We start from the raw sequence: 11,312 nt of genomic DNA on the forward strand, positions 1-11,312 counted from the left end.
CCTGCTGAATGGTGTTAGGGGTCATGTCTGAATTAGGTGTTGGTGGCACAATTTACAAAAAGGGCAATGAGAGGCAAAGCTAGTAGATCTACAACTGAGGTCTCAATATACATTTGCTTTGCACATTCCTGTGAGCAAGCTGCTTGGAGGAGCTATGAATTAAACCAGAAATAGTCATGGTTTAAAGCTGAGAAAGACTAGAACAAAATCAACACAGAAATGCTAACGCTGTGTTCTGGGTGGGGTACAAGAAATGGCACAGCAGAATTTTTCTGCCCCAGTGAGAGGAAACCAGAGTGTAGCTATATCCTATCACTTCTAAATCCAAAGCACTGCTGTATTCCAGTCTGAATACATAACTTAGATCAATTCCTTGAAGCAAACTGAGCTGCCAGGCCCTCATTCCTTGCATACCTATAACTCCTACTGACTGAAATGAGAGCGCTGTGTTATTCAAAGAGCACATCCCCTAACTGTTATCTCCTATGTTCATAAAAACAAAACCTATAAGAAGGAGATTCTGAAAGTCTGAGGGATGCATATGAAAGTATTCAGAAAAAAATTTAATCAGAGGGCGTCTACGGACACACAGTCATTATTCTGTCCCCATCCTAAGTAATTAGGAATCTTAAATGCATTGCTTCTATGGACACAATGTGAAAGCAATTTGTCAGCCTATGCTATCAGTGTTGGATCTTTGGCAAAAAAAGAACTGGTAAAAAAGACAGCGGAACACAAAGAACAAAAATTCTGATACACTAAAGCAAAATATACCTTAATTGGCCCAGAAATTACTTCTTGATTTAGGAGGTGCCTTTAAGGGGAAGGAAGTCCTTTTACCAACTAGAATATAGATGTGTTTATTGTATCCTTATGCAACTATCTAAAGAAGCATTTTAAAACTACTCTTTCTAGGCTTGGTTAAGTTTTCTTGCTGCTGCTCTTCAAGTACAAAACAGTCATGACTGACAGCACAAAACCAGTTTGTGTCTGGAGAAACAGAGAACTTACCCTGAAAAACAAAGAAACAAAGCAACCAACCAAACCAATCCCCCAAACCAGGACCACTACACATGCTCACTGTAAAGCTCTGTTGGCAGTATAAATAACTGAGCACTAGTGGCTCTCAAGTGCTATCTAGAAAAAAAAAACCAACCTTTTCTTGATACAGTTTAAAAAATTCCTGCTCATCTTCTGGGACTTCCTCTAGTGGAATTCGTCTGCCAACGGTACACAAGAGAAATTGATGAATATTAAATAATTTGGTTCCTATGAACATCACTTCCTTTATACAGACAGATTATCCATCTGACAAGAGACTCACTACATTTTCCACCTTTTCTTAATTTGTGATAACAGCTCCCAGATCAGCTACAGTTTGCTTCTAGAGCCACCTTCAGTTTTTAGAGGCATCTGAAATTCTGAAATATATATTTCTGAAATAGCAATGCATTATGTTTGAGGTCGCTAGAGCCACTTTCTAGGTAAAGGCTTGCAATTTTCTGTTTCCAAACAAAGGTTTTGAATTAATTAATATCTTACCCCACCTTTGGAATTCCAGGCTATATTTAATCAGCTAGGTATAAGAGAGAAAAACCAAACTATTCTCCTTATACCTAGGGTAAAGCACTCGGGTAGTATTGACAGTTCCTGTAAGTTTTGTTACATGCAGCTTCATTGGATAATTTTCTGCAGAATGGCTCCTATCTCTGAAAAACCCTCTCTTGACAAAACAAAGTTTTCCTCACATTACATGAATTTTGGTCAATAATCCTGTGACAGAAAAAAAATAAATAATCCCCTTGTCATCTTAATTTAGGTATGCTAAAAGTAATATTTAATAATTTTACATTTTTCAATATAGCATATATTTTAATAAATATCCATTCAGAGGAGCATCAAATTACCTGGCTTCAGCACAGGAGAGAGGACTTTTCACAGTCAGGACACTCCTGTCTGCAGTTAGTAGATGAAGAGGTGTGGTACTACTGTTTTGTTTCTTTATTTACAAAAGTCATAAGATGACCAACATCAGAAGTCAAAACAATTTAAGCAGAGACAATCAAGGCCACCCAGATTTTAAAAACTTCCACCGAGTGCTACACCTACAGTAGTTCAATAAGCAAATACCCAGGATTTTGAAGAACACCTGTGATGATCCACAATTCATTGCCAAAATAAATTTTTCCATGAAGTTTAGCGTGCCTGTAAGAGCTTTTCAGAAAACTCAAAAGGACTAGGAGGGCAAATAGCTAGCCCAAGTCATGAAAAGTAATTTCTGTGCTCTGCCAGATTGACTTGCAGCAGGCTGGAGGGGTGTAAAGAGAGACACAGAAAGATGCACCCCTCCACACTGCTGGAGGAATGGCCCACACAGGTAGGGCCAGCTGCTCCTCCTTGAACACTACCCAGCCAGTCCATGACACCAAACAAAAGGCCACTAGGCTGAGCTACCCACGAGATCCAAGTGGAAATGCAAACACATGTTGAATCCATGAGGAATCAAGGGAATGTGTTTTTTTTTTACCCTTGGGCAAAAACAGTTCTGAATAAAATATTTTTTAAAACATGGAGAAAAGGGAAGATAACAAGAAAAAGTTGCCCTACTCTACACCATGTTGGTACCCAAGATAAACCAATTGGACCAGCCAATTACAGCTATAATGGAGGTGTGATGAACTCCTAACTAACTTGTGGGATTGCTTCTAGGCTCCTATGCTCCAGCCCTAAACCGTCACAAACCCTGAGGGTCTGCAGCATACATGTTGCTGGTAGGACCCCACCTTGTCATAAGGGTCATAAGAGCCTTGGAATTTGCCCATTCTCAGTAAGATTACAGCCATTGGGATATTCATCACTTCTAAAAACATTAATGATACAGAATCCAGGTAAATGTTTTTTCATTAAACAACTCTCTCCACTTCTTGGTAAAGGGGCAGCAGCAATCAAATACATCGACACTACACCAACAGACTGAAACAGTCCTGAGCCTCCACCTGTATTTGTCAGAGACAGATGTAAAGCCACTTAGTAGATGTTTGGTATTCTTGCCAAGTGAGTGAAAAGAGGTCCCACTGTTGCTGCTGAGCTGACAAATACACAAATAAATGAATATAAATAAAAAACTAAAATAATAAAAAAAAAATTAATAATCCTGTAGAGCTTTATAGGGTCTTCATATATTTATAATCACAAAACTTTACAAGAAACCCTTCTCATCCCATATGAATTTTTATTTACACTTCTGTGAAGCCAGGTTGGTAGACATTTGTTATCTGTTACTTACTTGAAAATATTTCCTTACTTGTGCAATTGTGACTACAAGTACACACTTCTGTATAGCAAAAAGGAATGAAAATATAGATTACTTGCCTTACATATAAATCTGCATGATACTTCTTTCCATTTAGAACTCCCAGCAACGTTGGATTCTCATTATTTCTAAAATTGAGGGTAGAATCATAGACTGCAGAAACTACAAGAAGAGAAACAGGTTATTTGATTACTGTAGTAACAGAAAAGAAATAAGTAATTCTTCCTCAGACAAAGAGCATATTCAAATATGAAGTCATCAGCAATAGCACCACAGTTTGAGGTGTCACTAAGGTAAAGATGATAATGGAATATTCAACATGCAGGTTTTAAGAGGTCAAAGAACCAGTGATCCTTTTAGGAACTGCACCAGTAGAACTGAAGGTTTTGCCCTCCAACCTTGTCTCCTTCCCTATTAGGTGCAGAATGGGAACATTAGGAACACATTACAGTTTCTGATAGTTCACATATCCCAGACATCCTAGGAATCAAACAGCTGAAAAACTATGAAAACTGTGAATGACAAAACTCCCCCCCCCCACCTGTGTCAACAACCAGGCTGATACACTCTGTATACACAATGTGAAATACATAGAGTTTGAATAAGAACGGGTAAAGTGTGCGGGAGAGACACCCTAGAGCAAAAGGGCTTAATGCAACTTTGAATAGCTTGGGTTCAAAATAACATCCCCTTCATGTCCACTATTTGATAACTGAGGCACTAGCTACAGGGCCAAGGCAAAAATATAATAACAGACCAAGTCTTGTGTGAGTCCGGCCACTGCTATGAAGACATGCATCTCTGAGGAACAGAATATTCAAGTTCCACAGAACAAAACTGCAACCGAACTTTCAGCCTTGAGCAAACACTGTTTTAGCAGTTCAGGACTTGTGCAGTACAAGTGTTTGCAAAGATCATTCACAGTTAAACTAAGACAGCATTAACAAGCACTTCCTACAGAAGTGTACACCATTTAAAAATATATTAAGTGTTTCAAAAGAGTTTCTTTTAACATAGCCTTAGAGACACTAGTTTCCTGATATCATCCAACTACCAGTGAGCAATTAACTTTCCTGCCACTGAAAATGACTGTGCATCATGGTATGAGTTCCAGGAGATCAATGTCAGCAATAGTTTCTTTTTGTGTTTCACAAAAGAAACTAACACATACTTCACATATAACTTGCTGTATCGGAGGTTTCCTGCTCTGCAGTTTTGCAATAATGAACACTGTGATGAACCCTTCCTGTGAGAGCTCTCAACCCACCTAAGAAAGCCCTTTATTACGCAGAACAGATTTGCTTTGGTTTTCGAAGCCTCTCTAGCTAGGAGAAATACAGCTTGGTCACGACATTCAACCCCTAGTAAACTCACCACAACCTTTGTTATTGCAAAACAGAATTTGTAGTGCAGAACAGAACAGCTTGGCTTCAGAGCTGCAAGGAAATCCTGAAAACAGAAGCAAAAGTCCTGTCTCTGCATACAGACTGTTATCCTCATTAACAACTCTGTTCTCTTCGTACTGTAGTTGGGTTTTTAGCCCAAACTCAAAACTACAAAACATAAGCCAAAATCTACTTCAAGCACACTACTCTCCCTATACAATAAAAGAAGGAAAATACTTATGAATAAATTATCTACCTCCATTTTTAAGGCTCTTAATGTAGAAGGATTTGACTAATCTACTCTAATTTACTAATCCAGTGTAACTGAAGGAAGACAAGAGCTCAATTTAGTTTATACAAGGTAAGCTCCTTAACTTATTCTTTAATAGCATGAGATTATTTTAATGACAACAGGGATGTAATAAAGGAAGGTATGATGTATACAGCACTTGCTCTTTTGTCTTTTAGAAGATGCCTATGTTTGAGTTTTGATGTGAATCGTGTGCTTGTTCAGACACACTGGAAGATGCTTCTCATGTTCTGAAAAAGCTTCTTCTGACTTGTCAGGACCATCTTTATGTGTTGATGGCCATCCACAAGAGCTTTCCATCACTCCAGCCAAAAAATATTCCATTCCACTTTGTAACTAGACTGTAGTGTGATATTCTGTCCAGTCCTTTTTAATACCATATTTGGTGTGAAGCAATGCCAAATCCAAGGCAATTATATATCATATGCAGGACTCAAAAGACCTCTGTTACACCCAGATATAAAAGTACTGAAGATTTAAGCTTTTCTATTTTGAAAGTTCAGGATAAGAACAACAGTAGAAGCCACACAGGAAAAGGCTGTATGGAATTAAAATTTGCCAGAAAGCTTCCACAGCCAAAGCAGTACTAGCATGCTGTGTGACACATCCACTAATTGTGTACTTTATAATTAAGTAATTAAAACTGGTCATCTCATTACTATCTCACTTACAAGATGAAGAGTCCAGAAATTTCATATTCTAAACCAAGCAAAAAAATAACTCCACAGTATCTTGAAAACATTGCGACTGTCTCGTTCTCAGACTAATTTAGGCAGCATTTGAGAAGGTTTTCTTCGACTGCAAAATAAAATAATTTAGCAAAGAATTTATATTAAGACATATTTTCCATTAAAAGCCAAAACCAATTCAATATTTCGAAGCCTTTTCAAAGGCTTAGAACAGATCATAACTGAAAACAATTTTTTTCCAGCTGAATTGCTATTTTCTGACAAAAAAAGGCTAGGTGTTTTTGTTTGTTTGTTTTCTAATCTCTACCCAGCTTTTTTTAGTATCTTTAAATTTTGGTTTCTTCTACAGCACATTGATGAAAAGCTATTTATTAAAGAATTTAAGATTTAGTTTCTTATTTTTGACCTAAGAAATTACTGGATTACATATCTAGAATGAATTTCTCTTATTTTGACTATCCTCTTGAATTTCATGCATCATTTTGTGGACACAGTGGACTATGCCAGAATTATCATCTAACAAATCAACCTACAGGCAATGAGTATGCCTGCATACAGCTTCATACTAGCACACAATGATCTGAAGTGAAAACTGAGAAAGGGAGGGGAAAATACAGTGAAATTCACTGTATTGCTGGTATGACAGCTACCCGGACACAATAATTTAATTTAACATTTCATTGCTCTGGTCAAAAGTCAGTCCTCTCAAACTTGGTAGCATGCTCAGGAGGATGACCAGGAGCCTCACTAAACCCTTCAAAAAAGCAAAAAAACAGGACGAGAGTGCAACTTGTGGGAAAAAAAGTCATTGCAAAATCCCCATTAGTCACCTTGAACTCCTTGAGAACATCACTGGAATTTATTCTCATGCATCCCCTCTGGGAGAGTAGTTCCTAGCATGCACAACTAGAGGAAAAGGTTGACAACTTAGAGTTATCTACAATTCATCCTGAAGAACAGTTTTAAACACAAGTCTTAACAGCTGAAAGTAACAAGTAAGAACACAAGAATAGCTGAAAGCAACTGCCTGATATACAGCCAGGCAATATAACTAATAGTTAAATATATCTTTTGCAATATTTATTACATTTATTTTTATTGTAAGTAATGGAAGAGTGTTTTAGAAACATACCTGTATTTTCATTTGCTTCCATGAACAGTACAGTACAGGTAGCTAACCCTGCAACCTATCAGCAATTTATTAAGACAGCAAACAGCTTCTAGAAACGAAGCTCCTGAGGACTGTGTCTGTACTATCAAAATGGGACAGATGGCCACCAATAAATATATCAGAACAAGGTCAGAAAATACTAAAAACCGTCCTTTAAGAATCAAACTGTGTGCAGAGATCTTAATTTGTGAAAGTTGGTGAAAAGAATCCCATTATCACTTATGAAGGAAATTAGTTAGGTGGGAAGGTTCTTGTGATTTTGTGTAAAAGATATTTTATCCAAATATATCTGCTTATGATGACAGATACGGCACCCACTAATATGGAGACAATTTCCTGTGTATACACATTAAAGAAACTCCCTCTGAAACTCCCTTTTTCAAAACAGATGGAGCTGCCTGCTTTCGAGAGACACAGAACTACTGCACCAGGTAGCATTAAGAGTTGATACGAAGTTTCAGAAAAGACCAAGGCGTGCTGACTGCTATTGTGGATGAATTAACTTAACAGCCACAGAAACCAGCATCCATCCATCCTATGTACAGCCTTAGACAGGCTGAATCACAACCTTGTCAGGAAGGAAAAAAGAAGAAGTGTTCCTGTAGTGTATCAGATGAATACCCAAAACTTCTTATAAACATCACTTAGGTTCTAAATGGTTTTCTTTTGAAAGATTTTTCCACAAATCAGCTCTTGTCCACAATCACACCATGTTTTACCTGCTCTACATGGAGTAGCAAAAAGAAAAAATCGCCATCAAAACAACCTATCCCTGATTCTCAGCTCAGGGTATTGAAGGTCACAGAGTTTTGACTCAGCTCATCTTCAGTGTCTCAAGTCTATGTCCCCCTGTCCTCAGCAAAGCAGTTGCCCTTATTCTAATGGAAAGGTTAAACTGTGCCCCTAAGGGAGTTACTGGATGCTGCATATAAGTTAGCCCTGCTTGCCATATCAGAAAAGATCCAAGCTATGCTATCCTTTTTGGAGGTGGGAAGTTGTGGATGCTTGATAAGCTACAACAGTGATATCAGAGCCTGAGTTCCAAGACGATATATAGAAGAAATATGACAGATAGCAAGACAGCTGACTGCAAAGCCTTTTACAGCAGCTATCCCAGATATGCCACATTAAAACATGTCTTTAAAGACAAAAGAAGTTTTGACATTAGCTTCAGTCAAGCTAGAACATTTTCTTCTAAACCACCATTCACTTTGTCTTCCTTAGATACTGGCATTCTAACAGAAGACAAATCTACCAAAACCCAAAGATACAGTAGTATACTGGCTACTCAGTGTGGTCTTTCCTTTGCCCATGAAGTACACAGCAACAGACTTCGATGGATTGTATTAGTCAAAGAAAATCACTTTAAAGACCTGTGTGCCATATTCTTACTGATGGAACTTAAAAATTGGCAAGTGCAAGTAACCAGAAATAACCATGGGGTGGGGAGTTCAGGCAACATTAACAAAGAAAAATTTACTCGTGTTCTATAATGTAGAAATAATTGATTTATAAATTTTGCCCACATGTATCTTCAGTAAAGGTGTACTCCCCTCCCCCAGATCCACGAAAAAACTCTTCTAAAGAGTACATCTACACAGAAGTTTAAAACAGAATATTCTTTTGTTTTGAAATGAAGTTATTTGAGGCAGATATTTACCAAAATAAAATACTTAAGACACACTGCCTCAGATTCTCTGTTGAGGTATTTGCTTCACTTGGACTAGGACTGCTTAGTAAATACTAAGAAATGCTATCCTTTGGCAATAGGTACAAAACATGCAACTTGAGATCCCCCAATACAGACTGACAGTAACAGAAAACAAAACAAAAAATAAGCAAGTTGCCCCAGGACCTTGTTAGTAAAACCTAGCATTTAATTTTCACAGGCTAGCGGAAAAGAGGTCAGAAAGGATCCCAGGACTTTTCTGCTATAAGACATGCTGGAGGGAAAAGAAGGGTATGGCAAAGTGACAGCAGTTAGATAAAATTACCATTTAGCACTGTTCCCTGTGACTTTCCTTACCTACATTTCTCAAACACTGCACGGTGACAGCAAATCCTTTCGTTCGTGGCAGTAGGTGATACTTGAGCTTGGGCAGGCCTTTGGCTTCAGCTACCTTCATGCTAATCTGATGTTTCTGTTCTGTGAACCTTGTGCCCTCGCAATGAATCAGGAACTAAAACCAAGACAAAACTACAGTTAGAAAGCAGCCCAGGTCTTCTACATCTGTCTGACCATAAGCCTCTCTAATTCCCACCAACACAGAACAAAATTCCCAATGAATGAACACTGCTAGCAGGGACAGGTGTAACCACATACTCATTTAGGTAATTTAATTGCCCTGAAGTAAAACAAACAAAACCAGACAACAAACAGAAAAAAAGACCAAAAAAAGACCCTCTCAATTACCTCCACCCATCCAACTTACCAACCTTTGGTTTGAACTCTACCCTTTAGGCTTTAACATCTGGTGTGCTACTTGCTATCAGAATGACCTGATCTTTCTGAACAAGTCACTCCATCTCCAACAAAATGTTAGAAAAGACTCAGAATGTATCTCTTGTTGCAATTTTCTCACTGATGCTGAGGTGTTTAAGTGTCATGGCATCTAAAACTTGGTATGTGTCTGAATCAAACACATTTCTAAGAAATGCTTCAGTGTCCAGCTTACTTCCCCTCACTCTAGCCCATTTGCTTTCACTATGGCATGAGGACCACTGACAACTGCAGACAGTAACTTTCATGCCAATAACTGAGCTGGGAATACATGTAAGGCAGTAGATACACGATAACTGAACTATACAGTGTAAGTGCTCAGAAATGAACAATTACAGTTTTGCCAGTGGCAGGCAGGGGAGAGCAGACAACTTTGGAGACTTACTGCTTGCTCATCTGCTTTTTGTCAAGCCTGAAAGCAAACTAGCGCATCAGAGAGAACTGCCAATTGCACAAGCTAAGTACTCATAACCCACAGCAAAGATTTAACCAACAGAGAGACTGGAGAAAACTAGCCTAGCAGCCAGCTTCAGTTCCAGCTCATCTAAGAGCACTTTCACTCATGAATCACATATACAATCATAAACAGTGAGATGAAACATAGAGAAACTGATGAGAAAGTCCTTTTTTAGCTCCCTTAGCACGCTCTGTCTTTTCGCTACTGCGGTGTCTTGACTTTGTCACTGCACAAAGGCAAATTAAATCTCCACACTGCAGTAACCCCAAGTGTATATCAACTATATCTGTTCTCCTACGGGTACAGCTCCTTCTTAGTAATCTCTCTACAGCAGTATATAAAAGATGGTGCCTCACCAATTAGTGCTGAACTGCCTAGGTGTATGAGAAAGCATTCAACATTTTTTAAGAGCCACAGAGCACAAACAAACCCCTGTGAGAGAGATCGGAACTCAAAATCAAAAATTGTCCCTTTTGGTAGACAGCCATCTGCCTGGAAGTCATTTAATCATTATCCAAGCACAGAGCTTAGCTTTGATTGCTTAACACTTATTTAAATCAATGACAATTAGAAGGAAAAAAAAAAGCTTTGTTTCAAAGAATGAGAGATACTGGACATATATCTTCATTAGGAAACTGCTTCTAAAGCAATAGTTTCTGTAGGCCCTTGTGAAGCTGCTTAAGGTACCATTTCCTTAACTGAATCCCTCTTTTGCAATCACCAGCACATGAGAACTAGGATTTTTCTGATTACTGAGAAGAGAAAAATTAAAAGGCTTTTCATTCCCAGACTAGGAAGTGCCAGGCAGGCTCAATACTAAAAAATTATAGTGATGCAAAAAGTAGCATTTTCTTGTTACTTAAAGGTGACACTAATCTTTTCCCTGTGAGACAACTGATGGCTTCAGGAGCTACTTCCCTGACCAGGTCCTTACTTACCAGTATCGACCACTTCTACTGTGGAATGTCTGACCTAGTACCTTCACAGAATCAGAGGGAAATGGAGGGAGAGAATAAGAGTATGAATTCATTAATGAGTGAGAGGGTAGCTTAGGTAAAGAATGCAGCTAATGTGTTTCAATACAACAATGTCACATGCACCTCTTACACTGTCATGAAACCCTGCTTACCCCTCTCCAGCTTCTGTATTTAGAGGACCACAAAGTTTACTGAATGGATCACAATGGGGGTTGTTTTTGCAATAATATTCATAGGGTTCCATACCAAAGAGGAAGAAAACAGTTAAGACAGACTAGTACATGGGCAATTCAAGGGAGAATTTAATTGTTAGAGACTACTCTTCTGACACTGCCAGGAAGCTCATGAATCAAAGATCTCAGGAGCAACCTGGCAACTACCACATACTGTTTATGCTCTTCATTCCTCCCAAGCACTACAGGACCTCACACTCCACTTGTCAGTTGTCACTCACCCAAAAATTTTCAGGGTAGTCCCGGAGATTCAGCAACTTCTGCATGACTGTCTTCC

At 38.5% G+C, this 11,312-nt stretch overlaps 1 protein-coding gene across 1 annotated transcript in view; it reads right to left on the reverse strand.

The window, feature by feature from the left end:
* Positions 1–11,312, reverse strand: part of AGPAT4 (1-acylglycerol-3-phosphate O-acyltransferase 4) — a 56,320-nt gene that overhangs the window by 13,334 nt on the left and 31,674 nt on the right. Inside the window, exons 4-7 of the mRNA XM_009999993.1 lie at positions 11,257–11,312; positions 8,895–9,048; positions 3,373–3,475; positions 1,157–1,220 (exon numbers count right to left, since the gene is read on the reverse strand). Coding sequence (XP_009998295.1) covers positions 1,157–1,220; positions 3,373–3,475; positions 8,895–9,048; positions 11,257–11,312 — 377 coding nt within the window. The remainder of the gene's footprint in view (positions 1–1,156; positions 1,221–3,372; positions 3,476–8,894; positions 9,049–11,256) is intronic.

The sequence above is a fragment of the Chaetura pelagica genome, unplaced genomic scaffold (genome assembly GCF_000747805.2).
Source record: "Chaetura pelagica isolate M959 unplaced genomic scaffold, ChaPel_1.0 scaffold135, whole genome shotgun sequence".
Classification (NCBI taxonomy): domain Eukaryota; kingdom Metazoa; phylum Chordata; class Aves; order Apodiformes; family Apodidae; genus Chaetura; species Chaetura pelagica.